The 25,296-nt window shown below is 39.6% G+C and overlaps 1 protein-coding gene across 1 annotated transcript in view; it reads left to right on the top strand.

Annotated features, from left to right (window-relative positions):
• LOC124798138 (endoplasmic reticulum transmembrane helix translocase) overlaps nt 1–22,762 on the top strand; it is a 189,982-nt gene extending 167,220 nt beyond the window's left edge. Inside the window, exon 22 of the mRNA XM_047261412.1 lies at nt 20,713–22,762. Coding sequence (XP_047117368.1) covers nt 20,713–20,820 — 108 coding nt within the window. The 3' untranslated portion in view covers nt 20,821–22,762. The remainder of the gene's footprint in view (nt 1–20,712) is intronic.
• The last annotated feature ends 2,534 nt before the right edge of the window (nt 22,763–25,296 follow it).

The following is a 25,296-nucleotide window of genomic DNA, read 5'->3' on the forward strand; positions in this document are numbered from 1 at the left end:
CACTTATCAACAGTATTATGAAAGGTATTGATTGCTATTTAGTGTAAAGTAGTGTAAAGATGACACATTGACTTGCAGATATTGAGATTTTGCCTAAAGCCTCCTTCAGAAAGAGAAACACACACACATTCACATAAGCAGGCATCTCTCTCTCTCTCTCTCTCTCTCTCTCTCTCTCTCACACACACACACACACACACACACACGCGCGCATAACCACTATTTCCATCCAAAATGCAACTGTGTCATGTCGAACGGCAGCAGCCGTCTGGAATGGGATGGGAAATTGGGAGGGATAGCTGGGTATGAGTGGGGGAGAAAAGTCAGTGATGCCTGGAGGACATGCAGGGTCTACATGGTGCCAGGACAAGGCTGCAGTCGCACTTAGGTGTTGCGGGGGGTGGGGGGAGGGGAGTAAAAAAGGAGAGGAGCTGGGGAGGAGAAAAGGCTGATGGAGGCCTTGGCAGAGAGCGGCACACAGTAAGTGTGATAGGACATTAATTTGGAAGAAGTGATGGAACAGAAGGTGCAGAAACTGTTGGGAGGAGGATGTGGGGTTAGTAGGTTGACATAGGTTGAGGCTGGCATGATTTTAGGAGTGGAGAATGTGTTGTAAGGTTAATCCCACCAGTGCAGTTCATAAAAGTTAGTAGCGGAGGGGAGGGTCCAGATGGCTTGGATCATGAAGCAGTTATTGAAATCGAGCATTTTATGTTCAGCTGCATGTTGTGCCACAGGCTTGTGCACTTTGCTCTTGGCCAAAATTTGATGGTGGCCATTTATCATGGTGGACAGCTGTTCGCTAGTCATACCTATGTAAAAAGCTGTGCAATGATTGCAGCAATATTGGTATGTAACATGGCTGTTTTCATAGCTGGACTTGCCTCTGATGTTGCAGGATAAGCCTGTGACAGGACTGGAATAGGAAGTGCTGGGTGGGTCGATTGGGCATGTCTTGCAACTGGGTCTTCCACAGGGATATGACCCATGTGGTAAGAGGCTGGGTGGGAGTGGCATAGGGATTGACTAGGATGTTGTGGAGGTTGAGTGAGAAACAGAACACCACTTAGGAGGGGTGGGAAGGATCTTGGGTAGGTTTTTCCTCATTTCAGGGCATAATGAGAGATACTCAAAGTCCTGATGGAGGATTTGTGTGGTTGTTCCAGTCTGGGGTGGTACTGGGTGACAAAGCTGGTTCTTGGGTGTGATGGGAGGATTGAGAGTGAGGGGAAATGGCACAGCAAAGCTGTGTGCAGACTAAGTCTGGGGATAGTGCCTGTCTCTAAAGGTCTTCATGAGACCATCATATTGGGCAAAAGAATTTTTGTCTCTGCAGATATGCTGTCCCTGAGTGACCAGGTTGTATGGGAGGGATTTTTGGGTTCAAAAGAGATTTCAGCTGTTGAAGTGAAAGTACTGTTGGTGGTCTTTTTGTTGTGTGTGTTTGCAACTCAATGTGTCATCTTTACAGTGAGTAGTAATCTATCCTTTTCATAATATTGTTGATATTCCAACCAGGACTTTCCATTGTTATATTTGTTACTTACAGAAGTATGTTATTTATATTGTAGTCAGTGACCCTATGTCATCAGCTTTGATGGTAAGTCATGAATGTATCAGTTCTCCACAATAAATGTTCTTGTTCCCTTTATGTTACTGTTTCTTGTGCAGGTGGAAGTAAGAAGAAATTGCTATGATGAAATAAGTTCCAACGCTCTTTTCTGTTATCCCACACACACGTAACATGCATTTAATTGTGCCCAACTTGCAGCAGTACAAGATTTGTCTCAGGGATGTTAGTATAGACTAAATTGTATAAAACTTTTTATGTAGCATGTATCCAAATTTTATTGGTTACAGCGATAAGTTTCCATTTTGTATGATGGTACTCCAATTGCTATGGTTTTATTTCTCAACTGTCTTTATCATCGACTGTAATTTTTTGTTTTGAATGTTTAAAGTTCGATGTCTAAAGTTAAAAATGATTTTGGAGAGGACCTTTTTAATTTAAGGACACACAAAAAGTCAGTCAAAGCCATGGTGCAGGTTTTTTAGAAGTCTTGGGATTGTGTAACTGATTTAAGTCTCAATCTAAAATTTCCATATAAAGCAGTTGAGCAATTTATATCCACTTGATATTGAAACTTTTGTGAATGAATGGCAAGTATAGTGGAAAATGGGATTCGACACAGAAAGACAGTAAACACAGGTGCAACCTACTGTTCCATCTGAAATATTATTTATAGATTGTAATTTTATCAGAGAAAGTTATTCCACAATCCGCAGGTTGGTGAGACACACATCTCATCTGCACATAACAACCATCATAGAAATTCTCTTCTGTGACAGCTGTAACAAGTCTTTTGGAGATAAAAATCAGCTCATGCAACAAATATTAAATGGCAAGAGAAAAGTTTGCCACGGCTGAGAACATTACAACTCCAGTTTCCCCAGATCTTTGTGTCTCAGTCTTCAGACCACCAGTCTGAAAATTTCATTACTGAATGGAGAAATACAACCAAATCGGAAAATTGTTTGACAGTAAGTTTGTATAAGGAACAGAAATGTCAACATGGAATACCCTGTGGGCCACTCAAATTACAAAACCAGTATGAACAACAAATAATGAAATCCTGTATTTTGTGCCTATCCAGTATAGTTGGCAGAATACATGATTGAATTTGTGAGAATGGGGGAATATACTGTGTGCAAAATGTAGTACTCAAAGCTGCCACTTCTGGCAGCAGCAATGGAGTGAACCTGGCTGGCCATGACTTGGATGACAGATAGGGTTACATCATTCCATGCTTCTTCAACTCTGTGCCAAAGTTCACCTATAGTAATGGCTGGTGATGGTGGTGTGCCATTCTTAAATCCATGACAAGGTGTCTTCAGTGTGTGAGAGATCTTGATAATATGCCAACCAGGCAACAGACAAACACTCTTTACTGAGGCAGGTCATGTGAGATCACTTAATATGTTGTTCTGCATTACCTTATTGAAATATAATCTCATGGAGACCTTGAAGATGGAGCACAGACACTGGCCTTAACACATCAGATATGTAATAGTCAATGTGAAAATCACCAGCTACGCAAATCAGAGGTAATCATGAATTGCAAGCAATGAAACCTAATGCCATGACACCAGGAGCTGGGGCTTTATGATGATAACAAATGCAGTATGGTGACATTGGTTCTTTGTGGAACCTTCATGAATCATACTGCTGTATGGAGAGCTGGGACTTGTCTGAAAAGACAGCATAATGGCACTACTGTCTCGGGAGCTGTCATTTGTCATTCCACTGTCACCATGTGTGTTCTCTACTCCTGCTCCAGGGGAAGCCCTAATTGTGGTTGCTGTGCAGATAGGCTGTGGCGCTTCAGATAATGTTGCACTGTGGATACCTGTCTTGCTGCAAACAGGCCCAATTCCTGACTGAAGAGACTGTACAGATCTGCTCGACTGGGCAAACAATGTTTTTCCTCTTGAGTGCTAGTTGTGGGGACCTATTGAGATGCTGCATGATGTTGATTACAGCCTTTCTGAATGCATTCATGCCATATTCACATGATAGTAGTGGGATCTCAACATGTATGAGCAGCATTATTGTGGAATGAGAAACTGCAATCTTGACAGTCCCCAATCCGGCTAATGTTGAATTCTGACATGTGCTGGTACACGTTTCTCTTTACATGAGGCATAACATGGTCTTCTCATGAACATCCAACATTCAAATGTGATTTCTGAGTAAGAAACACATCGTGTAGTCTTTCTTATGTATAGCAAAACGTAGAAGACGTTACTCCTACCTCCTCTTTGTGTGTGTGTGTGTGTGTGTGTGTGTGTGTGTCAGAGATGCTAATCATTTGCATATCCAAGAATAGTACACTTCATTCCAATCTGAGGTTCAGTTCTAATGGCCAGCGATGTAACTTGATCAGTAACAATGGGCATAATGGTATTGAGCTGGAAGTGTGTTCAAATACTGCAAAGGAATGAGACTGGTACTCTATAAACAATTACCAAGAAATTGTTTATTAGCTGTTCGTTGTACTTTGTGTGCTCAGGGTTTACTGTAAGGTGTAAAGGCAGTTGTAGCTCTTGGAATAAACATATTATTTATTGTAGTATGTTGAGATCATAAAGGAATGACATACTTCATACTAGCATGTAAGTGCACATTTCTGTGCTGTGAATTTTTTGCAGCCACATGTAGTGAGGGTTAGGGAAGACAGAAATGAAGGAGCAGGTCCCAGAGAGTGTAGGAGATCAAAGATTCTCTCTCTCTCTCTCTCTCTCTCTCTCTCTCTCTCTCTCTGTATCTATCTATCTATCTATCTATCTATCTATCTCTCTCTCTCTATCTCCCTGACACGTCCTCTTTCATTATACTTTTATATATGTCTGTCAGCTGTACTAAGAATTTCACATCTTGTACATAAATAATGGCCAGCCATTCTATTTGAGAATGGTGTTTCTTATGCTTGCAAGGATAAAGGTGGTGCAGTTAGTGCCATCAGGATCTTAGGGAAGTTTCAATCGCAGCAAGGTCGTAGGTGTGGTGCATATTAGTATACAGGTGGCATCTCAGAGGTAACAAGAAATTGTGGTTCTGACTGTAAAAATAGTGGAGGAGTAGGGTGAAGTCTTTAAAGTAGGGAAATATGCTACTGGCAATGGACTGAAGGCATTGGTTGACAAGGCCACGTTAGTAAGAGATCCCAGTGAGGCTTCTCAGTATTTTAGTAAGTTATACCAGTTGAAACTTAATTCTGCTTACCTTTCTAGTTTAGTGTCTCAAGCAGTAATAATACATTGGTAGCTTTAGGATACTACTGATGTTTTCATGCATCACAGGCAAGTCCACAACTTCAAGCTATTTGGAAATGTCTTGTATACAACACGAGAAAATTTAGTGAAAATTTGATAACAGAAATTACTGAAAACAAGAAGAGCATGAAAAATATCTGTACCATCTTCATTTTCCTGTGACATTCTACTGTTTAGCCTCTTGTGCAAATAAACTTAAACAGCCAGTGGAAGAACTCAACGTAGCAACTTTGCAAGTAGGCCTGAAAATTGATTACATTAAGGTTAAATAATGCTTTCTTACTCAAAGAGAAACTGGTACAAATTAACAATGAAGTCATAGAACCATTTGAGGAGATTTTGTATTTGGGACAATGAAGCCAACAACCAGGCTGGCTGCAAAAAATAAAATAATTAACAGAAGAGTGGAAACATCTTAATTTTGCATTTGTTAAACATATTATTTAACACATTTTTAATGTGAAAACAGATGCAAAGCTGAGTACTGCTCAGAGAGGAATGGGAAAATACATTTTAGAAGATACCAAGAGAGACAGAGAAACAAATAAATAGAACAGGGACCAGACCTGAATGAAAGATGAAGTAATGACTTTAACACAAATGTGTTAATATAGGCAGGTGAACAGAGAAGTTGTCTGGTGGATTCCAAAAGAAAATGAAGAACAATGTTCAGTGGAAGACATTGCAAAACAGCACAGCATTAACAGTCTGGATGTTTATTGCTGTGGACAATATAGCAGCAAAAAGTTTATACAAGGACTGTTCAGAAAGTATCTGACTTTTATTTATAAAATCAACATTTATTCAGATAAAATTACTTTACACCAGTCCCCTTCAAAGTAGTTCCTTTCAGCTCCTACACATCTCTCCCAGTGTTGCTGCAACTGCTGGAAACATTACTAGGAAGCCATTTGGAGCCAGGTATGGTGCCAGTTGCTCTGTCAAATTCTGCATAATGCCTTCCTTGTTCTGAAGTCTGGTCCCTTTGTGTTGTGTACATAGTTCCGCGTAGTCAGCGTGTACACAACTTTCCACTAGAGTGCACCCCGCTAAGCACAACAGCGCAGGCGCAGCACTCATCTGTCTCCGCACTACGAGATGGCGCTGCCATACAGACGGACCAAATTCTGCTTCTGCCGATCCCCGTATTAATATGTAACGCAGCCAATGAGATTGCTGCTTACGTAGAACCTTTTCTCCTCGCGGATCACACTCGCGCAGTGATACATGAATGCACGAGGTATTATAACGAGTGTACAGACCTCCGATTAGTCAGTCTGCATTTGTCTGCACCAGTCTGTACCAGTCTGCATTAGTCTGTACAAGTTCTACATTTGTCTGTACCAGTCTATAGTCAAGTTTCAGTCTGCGCCTAATAAGATTACCATACTCCTGTACATAGCCATGAAGATAAATGTATAGACACTTTTGTCAAGTATCAGAGATATATGTGAGAATAAGATTAATGTACCAGTACCAAAGGAACTTCAGATTGTCAATTGTAAATAGCATCCAGAACCAAGTTAAGTAATTTTCATGCTTGTTATTATTTTAATAAATGTGTGTGAAAATTAGTCAAGTTCTGTTTAAAGTTGGTCACCGTCAATCTGCTACTCTAAGCATGCAATTAGCATTTCTATCGTCTGACCTAATGGCAGAAGATAAACACGCCACGATAAGACCACGAGACATATTGCTGACGCTCACCTACTTCGTTAGAGCGACAAGTCAAATAATCTGATGGTGTGCGTACTGAAGGTTTTACAGTACGCACACCACACTTTGAGAGTATCTTTCAGCTTAGGGAAAAGCCGGAAGTCCCTCAGTGCTAGGTCAGAGAAGTAGGGAAGCTGACAAACCACTGCTGTGTTGTGTTTGGCCAAAAGCTCTGAATTAATTGTGGACGGTGGTGGATATGTTATTGTGGTGAAAGTGTCAACTGCTTCTGCCCATAAGTCATGCCATTTGCATCTCACTGCTTCACGAAGGTGATGCAGGACCTCTTGGTAGTCCTCGTAGAGCCTACTCATGATGGACTATGCCACTGGAATAAAAAAAAGAAAAAACAGTGGTCAGCATGGCTTCACATTGCTGTTGACGTGCCTCGCTGATTTGGGTCTTGGGGATGATATCCATAAACCCAAGACTCATCACCAGCGACATCTATGTTCAGAAAGTTGGGATTACTGGTCACAGTATCAAGCATATCCTGTGCGATTTCTGAACAAAGTTGCTTCTGCTCAGTTTGTAGCAACCTTAGCACAAATTTTGCTTTGATCATCCTGAGGGCCAAATGTTCTGTTAAAATGAAATGAATGAATCCAGTACTAATTTTAACCTCGTCCGCAAGTTTGCTGATCATGATTTGCCTACCTGCCTCACCAGGGTCCTTATGTGATCAATAACAATCTCATTTGTGGATATTGAGTGCCTATCTGAACATGCTTCACTCTTCACTGGTGAGTGGCCATCTTTGGTTGTACCACTCCTTTATATGCGTGGTACCAATTGCTTTGTCCCCAAACACTCGTTGAATCTTGCAGATTGTTTCAACTTGAGAATCACCAAGCCTAAAACAAAATTTGATGCAACAATGCTGTTTCACTTTTTTGTCATTTTGACCATAACATAAAATCTGACTACCACTTATACATGTTCACTTGTCAACAGCTAGCTGGTAACTGATTGTTTCCACAATCATGAAAAAAATTAGGCATGTGTACTACATGTACTTACAAACGAAGAAAGTGTGCGAGCCCTGACACCATTCTTGCTTTAAACATTAAAAAAATTAGGTCGGATACGTTTTTAACATCCCTTGTAGGAGTCCTTTATCCTGAAGTGTGTGTCATGACCATGATTGTGATCTAATTTGTGAGGACAGTCTAAAAACTCAAGTTACATTTGATTATTTGAATAGTGCAGAAATTGTTGGAGAATTAAAATGTGTTGCATTTCAAAACATCATATTATATGCTGCAAGAGAGAAAGCCACACGTTACTCACAAATTTTGCACAAGAGGAATGATCACCTTCCTCCTGGAGGATAGTTCTCACAATTGTTACAAGAATCCTTTTCCTGATGAGTAACTTTGTTTCAGTGTCACCCTTCTTAAATTGTTGTTGTGGTCTTCAGGCCTGAGACTGGTTTGATGCAGTTCTCCATGCTACTCTATACTCTGAAAGCTTCTTCATCTCCCAGTACTTACTGCAACCTACATCCTTCTGAATCTGCTTAGCGTATTCATCTCTTGGTCTCCCTCTATGATTTTTACCCTCCACGCTGCCCTCCAGTGCTAAATTTGATATCCCCTGATGCCTCAAAACATGTCCTACCAACCGATCCCTTCTTCTAGTCAAGTTGTGCCATAAACTCCTCTTCTCCCAAAGCTATTCAATACCTCCTCATTAGTTATGTGATCTACCCATCTAATCTTCAGCATTCTTCTGTAGCACCACATTTTGAAAGCTTCTATTCTCTTCTTGTCTAAACTATTTATTGTCCATGTTTCACTTCCATACTTGGCTACACTCCATAGAAATACTTTCAGAAACGACTTCCTGACACATAAATCTATTCTCGATGTTAACCAACTTCTCTTCTTCAGAAACGCTTCCCTTGTCATTGCCAGTCTACATTTTATATCCTCTCTACTTTGACCATCATCAGTTATTTTGCTCCCCAAATAGCAAAACTCCTTTACTACTTTAAGTGTCTCATTTCCTAATCTAATTCCCTCAGCATCACCCGACTTAATTCAACTACATTCCATTATCCTCGTTTTGCTTTTGTTGATGTTCATCTTATGTCCTCATTTCAAGACACTGTCCATTCCATTCAACTGCTCTTCCAAGTCCTTTGCTGTCTGTGACAGAATTACAATGTCATCAGCGTACCTCAAAGTTTTTATTTCTTCTCCATGGATTTTAATACCTAGTCCGAACTTTTCTTTTGTTTCCTTTACTGCTTGCTCAATATACAGATTGAATAGCACCGGGGAGAGGCTACAACCCTGTCTCACTCCCTTCCCAACCGCTGCTTCCCTTTCATGTCCCTCGACTCTTATAACTGCCATCTGGTTTCTGTACAAATTGTAAATAGCCTTTCGCTCCCTGTATTTTACCCCTGCCACCTTCAGAATCTGAAAGAGAGTATTCCAGTCAACATTGTCAAAAGCTTTCTCTAAGTCTACAAATGCTAGAAACGTAGGTTTGCCTTTCCTTAATCTTTCTTCTAAGATAAGTCATAGGGTCAGTATTGCCTCATGTGTTCCAACATTTCTACGGAATCCAAACTGATCTTCCCTGAGGTCGGCTTCTACCAGTTATTCCATTCGTCTGTAAAGAATTCGCGTTAGTTTTTTGCAGCTGTGACTTATTAAACTTATAGTTCGGTAATTTTCACATCTGTCAACATCTGCTTTCTTTGGGATTGGAATTGTTATAGTCTTCTTAAAGTCTGAGGGAATGTCGCCTGTCTCATACATCTTGCTCAACAGATGGTAGAGTTTTGTCAGGACTGGCTCTCCCAAGGCCTGTCAGTTGTCTACTCCCGGGGCTTTGTTTCGACTTAGATCTTAGATCTGTCAAACTCTTCACGCAGTATCATATCTCCCATTTCATCTTCATCTTCATCTACATCCTCTTCCATTTCCATAATATGGTCCTCAAGAACATCGCCCCTGTTGTGGGGCAGCTGGTGGAATTATATGTTATTTAAATGTAGAGTGTAATGTAGAAAAGATGCATTTCCCGGCCGATTCACCGTATGTGGGGCGGTGGGTGGAATTATTGTTGTTAATGTTCCTATTATTCATGCTGTGGTTTTGCCGTTCTCAACACTGGCTCACTAACTACAGTATTGGCAACCAGAAAGTGATTAGCAAAACGTGAAGCCTGTAATTAGAATTCCTAGTGCCCACTTCATCTGAGAAATACACTTATAGCTACAACTTATAGTTCTGAGGAATTAGGAGATTGTCTGGGATTCATAATCAAAAACGATTCTCTGAAAATGTTCACTATATTCTGAAAGTCACAGACCAAAAAGAATAAAGAATCCACACAATCCAACTAACAGAGCAGTTCAGAGTCTAATGCGCTGATGCAACTATAACTGTTCAAATTAAATGTTTAAGTGAATGCTCGCCATAATTTGATGATAATGTTCATCAAACGCCACACTAAATAATGGTAGAATGTCTGTCCCGCGACGGCACGTGAAAATACGACCTACGCAAACTGAAGATAGATCATTAAAGTCATCCCAGAATTAACACTTCACTCGAAAACGATTTCATGGTTACGCGTATTCCAAGTAACTTATTACAGCATCCGAGGCTCTTTATAGCAATGATGCCGATGCGGCGCGACTCCCGGCACAGATGGTGCGCTAATCAGCATCTGGAGAGAACTGGGGCCTTATTTCCTCGCGCAGCGTTCTTATATATAAAGCCGCGGTGCGGACGGCTAAGGGAAAGCCTGACCAATTCCGCTCTCCCGACTAGCCGCTGGGCCAGTAATGCACCACTTTAAGTTATTGAATAAATCATTGCTTCCTTAGCTGATGGCCGATGAAGCTCTCAATTTAAATGTGCAATCAGCACACAGGTAAGTAATCATAATAAAAGCCTGACATGGCTAAGTCAAATATTTTGGGCGAGAGAATTAATTTAATTATACTACACGCAGTAGACAAGCTCTGAACTTGCTCTTTAGAGATATGCTATTGCTATAGTTTTATAGATATTCAGTTGAAACTTCTCACATCTTTATGATTATAGCAGATCTTCCTTCTACTTAAATTTAAACATTCTAGCTTTATTTATTCGCCTACTTAATCTATCTTGCTTCCTTAATTTTTAAGACAAAAACCAGAAAATCATGAATTTCCACTAAAATTTTAATTTGTGAGATCCAGAATACTGTTTCTGCTAAACTATTATGAAAAAGGAATCTAAATATAAATTTTTAGGTTTCTAGCTCTTTTCTGTTGCGCCAATTAATTTTACAGAAAAACATCCAAATTTCGAAAATGGTTAAAGTTATTGAACTGATATCCAACACATATTTATTTAGTATTACTCCTGACTTGCTAGAAACGTTTCAGGTTATCTACTTGATTTTTAAAGTATTGCGCAACATTTATGACGTCAGAGCTAGTTACAGCGGACTAGGCTGGCACACAATGGAAAGACTGATGTGAATTTTATACGGTGTGAGTAGGCTGCTTCCCTACACTGTATAGACCCCCTATATACTCCTTCCACCTTTCTGCTTTCCCTTCTTTGCTTAGAACTGGGTTTCCATCTGAGCTCTTGATATTCGTGTAAGTGGTCTCTTTTCTCCAAAGGTCTCTTTAATTTTCCTGTAGGCAGTATCTATCTTACCCCTCGTGAGATAAGCCTCTACATCCTTGCATTTGTCCTGTAGCCATCCCTGCTTAGCCATTTTGCACTTCCTGTCGATATCATTTTTGAGACGTTTGTATTCCTTTTTGCCTGCTTCACTTACTGCATTTTTGTATTTTCTCCTTTCATCAATTAAATTCAGTATCTTTTCTGTTGCCAAAGGATTTCTACTAGCCCTAGTAGTGTTTTTACCTATTTGATCCTCTGCTGCCTTCACTATTTCATTCCTCAAAGCTACCCAATCTTCTTCTACTGTATTTCGTTTCCCCATTCCTGTCAATTGGTCCCTCTCTCCCTGAAACTCTGTACAACCTCTGGTTCTTTCAGTTTATCCAGGTCCCATCTCCTTAAATTCCCACCTTTTTGCAGTTTCTTCAGTTTTAATCTACAGTTCATAACCAATAGATTGTGGTCAGAGTCAACATCTGCCCCTGGAAATGTCTTACAATTTAAAACCTGGTTCCTAAATCTCTGTCTTACCATTATATAATATATCTGATACCTTCTAGTATCTCCAGGCTTCTTCCGTGTATACAACCTCCTTTCATGATTCTTAAACCAAGTGTTAGCTATGATTAAGTTATGCTCTGTGCAAAATTCTACTATGCCGGCTTCCTCTTTCATTTCTTAGCCCCAATGCATATTCACCTACTACATTTCCTTCTCTTCCATTTCCTACTGTCGAATTCCAGTCACCCATGACGATTAAATTTTTGTCTCCCTTCACTACCTGAATAATTTCTTTTATCTCATCATATATTTAATCAATTTCTTCATCATCTGCAGAGCTAGTTGGCATATAAACTTGTACTACTGTAGTAGGCACAGGCTTCATGTCTATCTTGGCCACAATAATGCGTTCACTATGCTGTTTGTAGTAGCTTACACGCATTCCTATTTTTTTATTCATTATTAAACCTACTCCTGCATTACCCCTATTTGATTTTGTATTTATAACCCTGTATTCACCTGACCAAAAGTCTTGTTCCTCCTGCCACCGAACTTCACTAATTCCCACTATATCTAACTTTAACCTATCCATTTCCTTTTTTAAATTTTCTAACCTACCTGCCCGATTAAGGGATCTGACATCCCACGTTCTGATCTATAGAACGCCAGTTTTCTTTCTCCTGATAACAACATTCTCTTGAGTAGTCCCCATCCGGAGATCCGATTGGGGGACTATTTTACCTCCGGAATATTTTACCCAAGAGGACCATCATTATTTAATCATACAGTTAGGCTGCATGCCCTCGGGAAAAATTACGGCTGTAGTTTCCCCTTGCTTTCAGCCGTTCGCAGTACCACAACAGCAAGGCCATTTTGGTTAGTGTTACAGGGCCAGATCAGTCAATCATCCAGACTGTTGCCCCTGCAACTACTTAAAAGGCTGCTGCCCCTCTTCAGGAACCACACGTTTGTCTGGCCTCTCAACAGATACCCCTCCATTGTGGTTGCACCTACAGTACGGCTATCTGTGTCATTGAGGCACGCAAGCCTCCCCACCAACGGCAAGGTCCATGGTTCATGGGGGGGGGGGGGGGGGGTTTCTTAAATAGTTGTTTGTAAACTCTAGTAGTCATATTTGATAAGGACTACAGATAAATCACATTCACCAATACTTGAAAGTTTTGTGGGTTGGGTCCTTCATAGACAAGTTAAAATTTTTCTGGATTATTCCAGTGAATCTCATTCTGCTGTCTGATTACCAAACAGTTAAATTGTTGATGCTGCTCTGTCTTAGGTCTGTATGTCTGGTAACACGAAAGAGTTGTTGTTTGCTTACGTGCCACTTTGTTTTTGCTTGTATTGTGAATAAGTTGTTGATCTTGCCATTGATAGAGATTTAGAGGGTTCTGACAGATAGAGAGTTCATGATTGCATTGAATATTTGGTATGACATTCCATCTTTGTATGCCAAAGGCTTTCCAGAAATTGAGAAACATCAGTTAAATCGTAGTCCCATTGTCCGTTCACTTCTAAATCTTGTAACAAGTGAGCAGCCTGAATTTTGAACAATCACTGCTTGTGGAATTCATGTTAATTTGTGCAGACGTATTATTTTTGCCTAAGTAAATAGTCATAAGCAAGCACACAAGGTGCTCCACAACTCTAACAAATCAATATTAACAGGATAATCAAAAGATCTTGGTGGAACATAAATAATGGACAGAGTAAGGGTCCACTCAGCAGAAATAATTGATTTGGGTTGAATGGTTGAGATGCAAGTAAATGAGGCTGCAAACATTGTTAAGCTGTCAAATGATGTCCTTTACCAGAGCTATTGCAGAATACACCTACAGACACATGCATACACATGTATGGCTACATGTGCTGGGGTGAGCATTTTTTTTGTAGAGTGGATGATGGGAGGAAGGAGATGTAGAGGTGAAAGGAGAGTTGGAAGGAAGGGTGGCTGACAGCAGTGAGGGAAAGGCAGCAAATGTGTGGGATAGAAGTATAGTACTGGTGAGCTCGCTCTGCCACAGGCAGGGAGCGTTTCATGTGTTGTGGAATGGTATGGAGGAAGGGACTGGGAGGCGAAACAGAACAGAGGAAGAGAGAGACTGCAGAGAGGAAGGTGTGGAATACATTATGGTTGAAGATCAATGAAAAAGTCAAAGGCTGTCACTGCAAACCCCCTAATTTTATTTGAATGTCAGTTGCCCAACTAAAACTGCAAAGTCCCAATGATTCTCGAAACAGATTCAGATTTGTTTGAGAATGATTGTCAAATAAAGACAAATTTAGGCTCTGCAGCTCACTGAATTCCACAAATCTGTGACCACAGTTTTCTAAATACTTTTTTTTATTTTGTTATACTTATTTTCTGTTATAGACCCTGTTATTTGATACTAAGTAATTAATTTCAGTCTTCGATAACCATCTTTAGACCTCAAAATTATAAGACAGATGCACTTAGCAGACTGCTGTGCAGTGGCAAATGACATACTTACAGTATTGGTTGTTTCCACTGCACGTCCAGTTTACTTGAATAGTATGTTCCCCATTTATGGAATAAACAGATGCTCAAAACTGTTTCAGTAAGAGTCAAGAAAGCTTTCTACTAGTTCACTCAATCAGAATGCTAGAATATTAAAATAGAAACACTGCAAAGGCAAGGGAGACTTGATTTAACAGAAGTAACAGATATTACAAAACAAATTGTAAAAACAGTTAATGAACTAAAGCCAGCTTGAAGGAACAACTTTGCTACAAGATGAAAAGGTAAAATATGTCAATCGTCAGCCAGATGCCACCCGGACTACCACACAAACTTAATTCAAACATAACGGGTAAACCAAATGTCTCCCAGTGCAGCTGGTACGGAAGTCACATGCACACTGCCAGAACAAGGTGTCACACACTTCAACAGTTGTGCCTTACATTGAATTCTTTCCTCCTCCACATCAGTAAATGCACAATTTTTAGCTCAAAATGCAGAACTTGAAATAATTTGTAAAATCTAATGCACACAGGAAAACTAAAGCAATGAATGAATGTTCATGATTGTATATGCCACCTATTGACATATATAAAACTCAAAATATTTTTCTTAATAGTTTGAGAGAGATCAGGATATTAATATTTAAGACTTTTTCAAACTGTTTCTAACCAGAATCTTCTCATCCTTTGCACCTGTCATTACATACATGGTATTTGTTTTAATGGGCATTGCCTGCTGTGTGTGCTAGCATTCATCAGAATACGTCACTTTGTTTATGATTTATGTACAAAAAACGTTATTTCCTGACTAGGTGCATCCACTGCTGCCACCACCACCGTAAAATATATATCTAACCAAACTACACTACACTATGACTATACAGTATAGCTTTCCCAGGCTGACATGCTTGCCTATCTGGGAAATGTATAATTAGTGATTATTACAATTTATTGATGGATTTTAATTAATTATGGCTTGTGGCTGAGTACAATGCTTACCCTGAAATTGCATAGTGTCATTAAATAGTGCTCACTCAACCAGATACAATGGTGTGTCTCAGGGTGTTAACATTAATTATTTTTGGTGCTATTAATTTTCTTGATATTAGTAAATTTATTATTCTTATATTACAGGGTGTATACGACCCGGGATAACCGGGCGATCCGGGAAAAACCCGGGAATTTTTTTATCCGGGAGAAAACCGGGAAAAACCGGAATTTTTGAGAATTCCGGGAATTTTTCGTTGTGTTAGTTTTCAGTTAAATTTCTGTTATTTTGACTGGTAAGAATCGATACTCTAACAAAGGATATTACTGTATCGCGCTATTGCAGAATAATACTGCAACAATAAAACGTGAACGAGGAAAAAAATGAATATAAAACATTAATCGCAAAGGAAATGTGCCATATACAACAAAACACAGTGCTCATACAAGCGTTTGCCAATAGAAAATTGTGTCAAACGCTTTAGGAAGACTATGCAATGCTTCATAACAACAAATTGCCTCCGATGAGTGTGACGTCACAACTGTGTACATTAGATTCGTTTTAGCAGTTACGAGCGGGCTCATGCGCATGGCAGTTGAGTGGTGTATGAGTAGTACCTTCTCCCGCTTCTGGCTACAGAAATGTGGATGTTGGCCGTGTAAACAGTCGTAGCAAGCTGCTAGATGCAACCGGGAATAGTTTTACTGCCACGCCCAAGCTGCCAGATTCACTCATGCGCAGCAGGCCCGGATCTATGAGGGAGGGAGAGAGGTCCCAAATTCATATTCTTGAGGAGGAAAAACCTTGTTTCACAAAGCACCTAGCGTCCAGCGCAAGTTGGTCTATCGATTACTCATATGATTTTGAAACGCATTCCTGTTAGTTTTTGGACACACTCTGTAAGTTGATTTCTGAATGAATCATAAGTTGATTTTTGAATGCGTGCATAGTGTACGTGATGTCTCTGTCAGGGAAATCCTAGTCGCATCTAGAAATAAACTTTCCTGCAGGCAAAAGGGGACCGGGCTACACAAGCTGAGCAAAGTAAAGCCGAACGAGTGAACGCAATAACTGTCTGTTATGTTCTTGATTGGGTTTGCGAATGATCAGCGTTGTTATACTTAGTAGGGAAACCGATAGATTCAGACTTCCAGAGTGAAAATAAATGACCAACAGGAATAACAGGTAAGAAAGATTACGTGTTCTCTTCTCAGTGTATTCAGAAAAATGAAACTGTGTCAGAAAATTTTTGGCCAGGTCGCTACACTAGTAAGGACCTGTTGTACAGTCCCCGTCTAGCAGCCGCTTAAGTTCTATTCTGGAAGTAGCGCGGAAAATGGTTTGTACAAACATAACAACACCTAACTGGAGAATAATCAGATATAATTAAACCAGTGATTCTGGCAGGGTTAGTGAAGTTAACCGGTGAATAAGTTTTGACAAAGGCTGGAATATTTCCAGAATTAGTCATGACAAGATTGATTGATAGAACGAGGAAGGAGAAGAAACGGGGACATCACACAAATTAGGGAAGAACATGACGATTCCAAATTTATATAAAAATCTCATGCTACTACTTTTCAATCTCATGGTCGAGAAACAGGAGCGTATGAATGAAATGTGAGACTATTTTCTAACATAAAGCTTTTTGCTTGTAGTAGGCCTAATAGGCATTTTATGTTGGCCTTCGTGAATTATATTCTGTCGTGTTATAAAAATGACCATTTGTACCAAAACAGTCTAGTTTATTTGGTGTGTGTTACAACTTATGCAGTGTTAGAAAGGCCTATTTTGTTTTATCTAGCAGTCAGTGACAAAATAGACATAATCAGGTCAAGAAACCACACCAATCTTGGGTACTATTTGTATTAATAGCTTACGCAGTATTAGACAACAATATTTCGATTTTTCATGTAGCAAAACGTTTAACGAACTTTGATGAGGTAATAGATTCTTTCGCAGAAAGGAAAGCGCGCCATGTAAAGCTGTAGCATATTAGAGAAAAATTATGCTAGGAGCTAAGGATTGAAGAAATGTGTACTGTCTCGTTTGTCTCTTCTCTTTACTGGTTTTATGTATCCTATATTTAATTTTATGTCACCCAAAACAGAAAGTTATTAGCTAACAGGCGATACAGAGTGCAAATTTTCTGAAGAATTCTTGTTCTCCCGATTACAAATAATCCCATCCAGTATTAATTGCGAGGTGTTTTTTTTTTTTTTAAATGGCTCTGAGCACTATGGGACTTAACATCGGTGGTCATCAGTCCCCTAGAACTTAGAACTACTTAAACCTAACTAACCTAAGGACATCACACACATCCATGCCCGGGGTAGGATTCGAACCTGCAACCTTAGCAGTCGCGCGGTTCCGGACTGAGCACCTAGAACCGCTAGACCACAGCGGCCGGCCAGTACAAAATATACACTTTACAATTTCACGGAGCGAAATACAATGACGTGTGATAGAAAAATGCTGTGTGGAGAGGGGTGGCACTGCACTCTGGTACACTTAAGACCAAACAATATTTCTTACATTTCCTCGAACATATATGTTTTATGTATCAGACTCTTCAGATAGATCTGCATACAAATTGAACATATTTTTGAAAATTCAATTTTATAAAATTTTTGACGTCTATCTGAAACGCTCGAGTGAGGGGTCTGGGGCGGGAGGGGGGGGGGGCGCTATTATCGCAGTATTGCCCCGGTTCGGAATTACCGTAGATCCAGGGCTGATGCGCAGAGCAGTGTGAGTTGTAGTGGGAAAGTTTTTAGTCTCCACGTGACCCGTGTTTACACTTTAGTAAGTTTGCTGTTTCCTCTTTTTACTGCTCTCACGTCAAATGAAAACAAAACGGATTTCTGTGGCTGGGAGTTGTCAAGTGAATTAAGACATTCACATAATCACGGAAGGCTAATATATGTATTAGTTTCAGATTTTATTTTTATTTCCACTTTTCTGACAGTCGTGCATTAATCGCTTTGTAGAGCAATGAAGTTATTTTTGTCGGTTTCCTAAAGAAATTTGGTTTTTATCAATCTTTTACACAGTTGAAACAAAGTGTTTAGTTCCACACTCTTGGCTAATTTCAACAGCTCGCTGCATTTCAAGTGCACATTTTCATCTTCTACCACGTATGGCATTATGCCACAATATAGAATCAAAAATGAGTTGATACAGTACTGGTACTCCAAGAAGATTAACATCCCGGAATCCACGCTGGAAAGCTTAATATCAGGTCGAGGTCTACTTCATTGCGAATCTGGACCTACGAATGTGCTCTTTAAGTATGCACTTTAAATGTGCCATTTTAGTACAATTCACGAAATTCCAATGCTCTTGGAGTATCCTCTTACGTCTTTTTTCTTTTATGACATTAATGTTTTACTCGTGTGAACATACGGGCTTACTGCGTCATAGTAGCTGCCAAAGCGCGGCGGCGCCTGTCATCTGGCGGTCTCTGACAACTACTGAAACGAACCTACTTCTAACAGGTCGCGGGAAAGTATTGCAAATGGTGATTTGAAAAGCGTTACTTTCAAAGTAAATTTCCTTTTACGCAAGTTGAACTATGTGCGACAATGTACGATGAACTTCTTAAATCACAGAGTGTTTGATGACGAGCCATTTATAAATATTTTTTGCCCAGACATTCATGTCATTATCATGAGCAAATTGATGTAGTGCTACGGGAAGCTCTCTCTCTTCTGCGGTAGCTAATTTATTTGTGGAAAACTTTGAGGACAAGTCGCTGGGCTCGGCTAAAAATTTTACTGGCACATTTTTGTGATAATCTTAAAGTGTAACACGCGCAAAAAAGATCAACATTACATGTGAAAGCTTAACTTCTCTTGCAGCTTATTACCTCAGAGACCAATATTATGTGTGAAAGCTTTGCTTTTGCTTGTAGCAACACAACGTATATTAATTAAAAACATTACCTTTCCAGTTTGTGTATCCGTGCTACTTAACAGTGATGTTACTATTAGCTGATGACATCACGTGTCCTGTGGTCTGAATATCCGCTGTCATCGGGTGGCGGGATCACGTTACATGAGCTATGACTTGGTTACAAAAGCGCATCGCAATCTCGATTACAATGGTTCGGAAATTGGTGGAATTCGAATTTATGCTTTCGTAATACAAAAATATGCAGCGTACATGTTGCTGCACATCAAAAATCTTTCCAAAAGGGGTTTTCTTCCCCGAGTTTTGTTTTCTATAATTCTATGCCTGTGTATAAAAACACAACCATTCAAAGGATTGATAAATTTTACGGTTTCGAGGGAATATATACTGTTACTTAATACAACGGAAAAAGTGTGTTTTCATCCAGGAGAAAGTGTATTTTTAAGCGGGAAATCCGGGAAAAATCCGAGAATTTTTTTTCCTTGTCCTCGTATACACCCTGTATTAACTATAAATAATTATCCATGGTGTGGTATTTGTGGATATGCACTGCATGTGATATAACTTAAAATTCTCAGTCCTATAGCGGTTTTGTATGTTATATGACTATAGCACGTTGACAATCTTAATAATCGTATTACCGAGTTAATAAGTTTCTGCTGTTTCAGCAGTTTGGTCATTGGTGGAAATTGATGCTCTAGCTGCATTTACCCACTGACCAACTTGAGTCAGACATGCCTTTTTGGTTTTGACTGCATTCCTAGCAGGTAGCTCCAGGATCTACACCTCACTGACATCTGTCAATCTCATATGTTGACTGCAGTTGCCCATCTGTCCACATTGCAAGATAGATTGTCAAGCTACCATGCATGGCTGTGGCACAGGTGGTCTGCTTGTGGAGTAAGTCTGTGATAAGCTCTTTAGCATACTAAGCAATGGATCCCTTGTCACTGCTGATATGCCTTCCACGAGTAACCAGAATGTTGGGTGAGACTTTATAGAATTAAAGGGATGGCAGCCTTTCTGAACTTTGTAAATGGAAATTGTACTGAATAAAAAAATTCTTTGATTTTAGTAGCCCCTGCCCCACACCTAACTCCACCCATGTCCCCCCACCCCACCTCCGCATGCACTATCACTCAGTCTATACTCACACCTTCCTCTCTGCAATCTCCCTATTCGTCCACTCTCTCTCTCTCTCTCTCTCTCTCTCTCTCTCTCTCTCTCTCTCTCTCTATCACACACACACACACACACACACACACACACACACACACACACACACACACACTCGCCCCACCCCAGAACCCATCGTCCACATCAGTGTGTGTCACACACAAGTCCACCTACTGGCACCAGAGTGAGCTCAGTTGGGCCTCATCATTATCCCACTGCCAACCACCTTTCTTCCCAATCCTTAACCCCCCCCCTGTCTCCCACTGTCTCCTTTCTCCCATTGCTCACTCCACACTATGCAACCCCTCACTTCAGTTGAGCTGCAATAGCAGTGCAATGTAGTCAGCCACATACTCATGCATGCAAAAATTAGACCTTTTAGCTTAGTGATTATCAAAATACACAGATCCAGTGTGCTCACTAACCTGTGACTTTTCTTATTTTCAGTTTCGGGTAATTCTGGTTCAGGTATTGATTGCAGATTTTGTGCTGTCATTCGTAGTAGACCGGATCTGTTTGTGGTTGTTTGGTGAAGGAAGACTGCATATTGATTAAGCCAGCATTCCACAATATCTCATGAAGGTATTCATTCATAATTATCTGTGATCACATTTTGTCCACTCTATTAAGTTCATGGAACTTGCAAGCAGTGTTACATCGTCATTTTTGAGAATATGCCATCAAATACAAATGTAAAAATTGTACATTGTAAATTTATCCCCTTTGTATATATATTCCATGAAAGTATATTTGTATACAGAGTAACTTTATGGTACTCAGTAAATAAGATATATTTATGTAATAAAAATGTGTTATGTCAGAGCTGTTGCTGTTGACAATGTACGACTTGTTAATTGGAGGAAGAAAGTTATTTGTAAAATACACCTTTGATATCTTCTGTCTGCGAAATTTTGTTTCTAAAACTTGAACAACAAGACAGGTGAAGTATCTCAGAAACAATACATTTTTCTAAAGTTGCATCTATTTTTACAACATTTTTATCTCCTTTCTAATGCTAATATGGTAATGTTCAAGGGGTAAATGAAATTATTCATGTTGGTGAATAGTATAAATTTTTTAAAGCCGTGTTTACCTGTTTTGCAGTTACACGTGAGATATAAGAAAATATAAACATTGTCTGTTATTTACTCCCTGGCTGTTTTATTGCCACAAACTGTAACAGACAAAATAATGAAAATTCTTATCAAAGCAAGTTTGTTTATGTAGATGGAAGCTTAGAATCCATGATTACTCTAGTTATAATCCAAAGAAAGCCACATGTAATGCTACCAGTTTTCTATTTTTTAATGTAAATAATGTTTTACTATTGTCTTAGAACCACAACCAAATACCATGTGATTTTTGTGTGTACTTTTATTTTTGTTATGAATAGTCTGTTGTTACAGTACAGGTTTAATATTGCTTCAGTACCAGCTTACTTTTATATTTGGTATATATGAAAACAAACAAAATTAATTTTGGAGTCATGTGAAGGTATAACTAAAAAATGTAGTTTCATAAGCAGAACGAGTGTAGCAGTATGTGCAGTAAACTATAACCTGTTTGTATGGAAAAATTAAAATATATTTATGAGGTGAAAGAGATGCAGGTCATCTTTAATCAGCTAAGAAAAGATTGCAACAGAAGAAATCCAGAGGACAGTGCTATTGGTGTGTGTGCAGGTAATGTTAGTAGCATATTTGATGGGGGATGTTGTTGTTTGCCATACTGAGTGAACATCAGATGTGGCCCATAAGGAGGAAAATATTACTGTGTTTGATCAAAAATGAGCCCTGTTGTTATTGTATCAGGAGAATTGTGCAATTTCAAACACACTCATGTTTCGTAGTTCATTATCAATAGTTTCTATAAATAAGCAGTTTGGCATAATACATACTACAGTTTAAAAAATGTTTACATGCTTGTTTAAGATACTTTTGAGAGGACAAAATAAAGGTAAAATCTTTGTATTGTGACATTCCATTGGTAGCTCAATGTCAGTCATCTATCTGAGCTCCATTATTACATGTAAAAATATTAAGAGGTACTCTGTGTTGAAAACAATTATTCTGAGATGTCTTGCATTATCTGATTATAGGTGGAAGAAAAGGAACATAATTCTTTCAATAAATTATGAAGCTCAAGAACATGGCTTGATTGTTGACTTTACTATCATGATAGGTTCCTTCATTTAATGATAGTACAAAATGTCTTGTCTGTAAAAACAGGAAATTTTTAAAATGATTCATGAACTTTTTAATTTAAATGTTATTCTGTTTTCTAAGTGGTGTTTAGTTTTGATATGGATATGTTGAATAAGTAGCAGTAAATTTTTGAGGAATGTTAGTGCTTGTCTGTAAAGATAACTGTGTCCTGAGAGCTATTTCCTTTATTTATTTATTATCAAATATTCATTTTCTATGTACTGTCAGAATGAACAACATATTTTCTTGTTGTAATGTTAAAATGTTGATAAACAGTTTTTATGTAACAGTAACCTGCTTTTTTTTTTAATTATGATCAACTTTAGCCAGTGGCTGTAGTATTGCTGCAGTATTCCTTATTTATAATCTTTTATAAGAACATATTCACTTATTATTACATTATAACGAAACTGCTGCATTAAGATTCTAATTGAGTTTCATATTATTAGTCATCAAAATGATTGTGCACTGTTTTCTAAATGTTGCAGCAGTGGAAAATTGAAGAGGAACATAGAGTATTCTCTATCTTTGTCTAACGTATTGCTTCCTGTTTGTGCATTGTCAGTTGAATCTTTTACTGTGTTTGAATGGTTTTGATTAAATGATTTTATAAAGGTTAACATTTACTTTTTACAAAAATATGCAAGCAGTGTCACAACATAGTTATATTTAGTACATTCTTTCTTTTCACACCACTGAAAGTATTTTTATAATTTGAATTATGTGGTATTGTGTGGAAAGCTAATGCACAGTAGTGTCTTTCCTGCTTTACCATTTAATGGCACACTTATAATCTTAGCACTTGATTTCATTTTTCTCGTGCCTTCAAGTAAATAAACTTTTTTGTGAAATTTATAATGCAGTATTCACATTGATATGTTGCAAAAGTTTTAAATAATCCAGAATTGGTAACAGCTAAACCATTTCCCTTTCACTTTATAATAGAATCAAACATAGCTGAGTAGTAGAATGAATGATATTATCACCACCTTAAGTAAGTATGTATAGTTGATTGCATTTAATAACATTTCACAACACAAATATCAAATCCAACATTTTAGGGGCCACTGATCGGATTGGTGTCGGTTCCAATGACATTTCACCCCTGAAGAGGATATAAAGATGATGAATTTTAGGCTTAAATATGCAGTGTTCATGACTGTCAGGCTTATTGGTATCAGTCCTGGTAACAATTGATCAATTGTGGTGAGTCAATATTGGGTGGAAGAGTCTTAACCAAACTTCTTACATGCAGGTAGATTTCATTCCTTTTTGACAAACTGCCTATTGGCTTCTGTCTCAGGTTCTTCGGCCGACGTTCATCTAATGATTTTTCTGACGTTTCGCCAGCACGAGTGGCTGGCATTGTCAAAGCTTCACCCTCCATTGCCGGTGGTGAACTGGAGCCGAGCTCGCGGCCGTAGACTATATGTACCTGGCGCGCCAACGTCCGAGGGCTTCTCCGCGGTCATTTCCGGTGCGGTTCTCCACTTGCTACCTGCGACGGTCGTTCGCTGCAGTACAGGAAGCCAGGATCCGTTGACCTTAAGGCTTTCCTCTTTCTTGTTCAAACTGTTCGCGTGTTTTTGTATTTCTACATCTTCACTGAACAAGCGCGTGTGATAGTGCTTCTCTACAGCCAGAACTTCCGTGTCGGCAAATTTTATTACGTGGTCGGTCTCATTGAGTGCGTGCTCTGCCACGGCCGATTTCTCCACCTGCCCCAACCTACAATGTCGCTTATGCTCGTTAATCCTGGTGTTGATGGATCGTCCAGTCATTCCGACATAAACTTTTTCGCATGTGCGTGGTATACGGTATATTCCCGACATTGCAAGTGGGTCTCTTTTCTCCTTCGCCGATCTAAGACACTCTTTGATCTTCCTTGTCGGTTTGAAAATCGTCTTTACGCCATGTTTGCGCAATATACGGCCGATTCTGTCCGTCACTCTGGGAATGTATGGCAGAAAGGCCGTACCCGACATTTCTTTTTCTGTTTCCTTACTTCGCCGAGTGTTTGGCTCTGTTACACTTCTAATATAATTTTTGGAGTACCCATTGCTCCTCAGGACAGTTTCCAGGTGTTGCATTTCTCGTTTGAGGTGTTGCGGCTCACATATTCGTCCTGCTCTCGTGACGAGCGTATTAATCATGCCTCTTTTCTGGCTCGGGTGGTGGTTTGACAGTTTGTGCAGGTATCGGTCCGTGTGTGTCGGTTTTCGATACATGCTGTGTCCCAGGTTTTCGCCGTCCCTTGTGACCAGCACATCTAGAAATGGCAGTTTCTTGTCCTTTTCTACTTCCATGGTAAATGTTATGTTGGCATGGAGGCTGTTCAAATATCTTAGGAAGTCACCGAGCTGTTCTTCACCATGGCTCCACACCACGAAAGTATCATCGACGTACCTGTACCACACCTTAGGTTTGCAAGTCGCCGAGTCCAGTGCCTGTGCTTCGAATTGTCCCATGAAGAAGTTGGCCACCACTGGACTGAGACGACTACCCATGGCCACGCCTTCCAGCTGTTCGTGTACTGCAGCGAACGACCGTCGCAGGTAGCAAGAGGAGAACCGCACCGGAAATGACCGCGGAGAAGCCCTCGGACGTTGGCGCGCCAGGTACATATAGCCTGCAGCCGCGAGCTCGGCTCCAGTTCACCACCGGCAATGGAGGGTGAAGCTTTGACAATGCCAGCCACTCGTGCTGGCGAAACGTCAGAAAAATCATTAGATGAACGTCGGCCGAAGAACCCGAGACTGAAGCCAATAGGCAGTTTGTCAACAAGTGGCCACGAAAGCCTTAACAATTTTGTCATTCCTTTTTCCTA

This window comes from Schistocerca piceifrons, chromosome 5 (assembly GCF_021461385.2).
Source record: "Schistocerca piceifrons isolate TAMUIC-IGC-003096 chromosome 5, iqSchPice1.1, whole genome shotgun sequence".
Classification (NCBI taxonomy): domain Eukaryota; kingdom Metazoa; phylum Arthropoda; class Insecta; order Orthoptera; family Acrididae; genus Schistocerca; species Schistocerca piceifrons.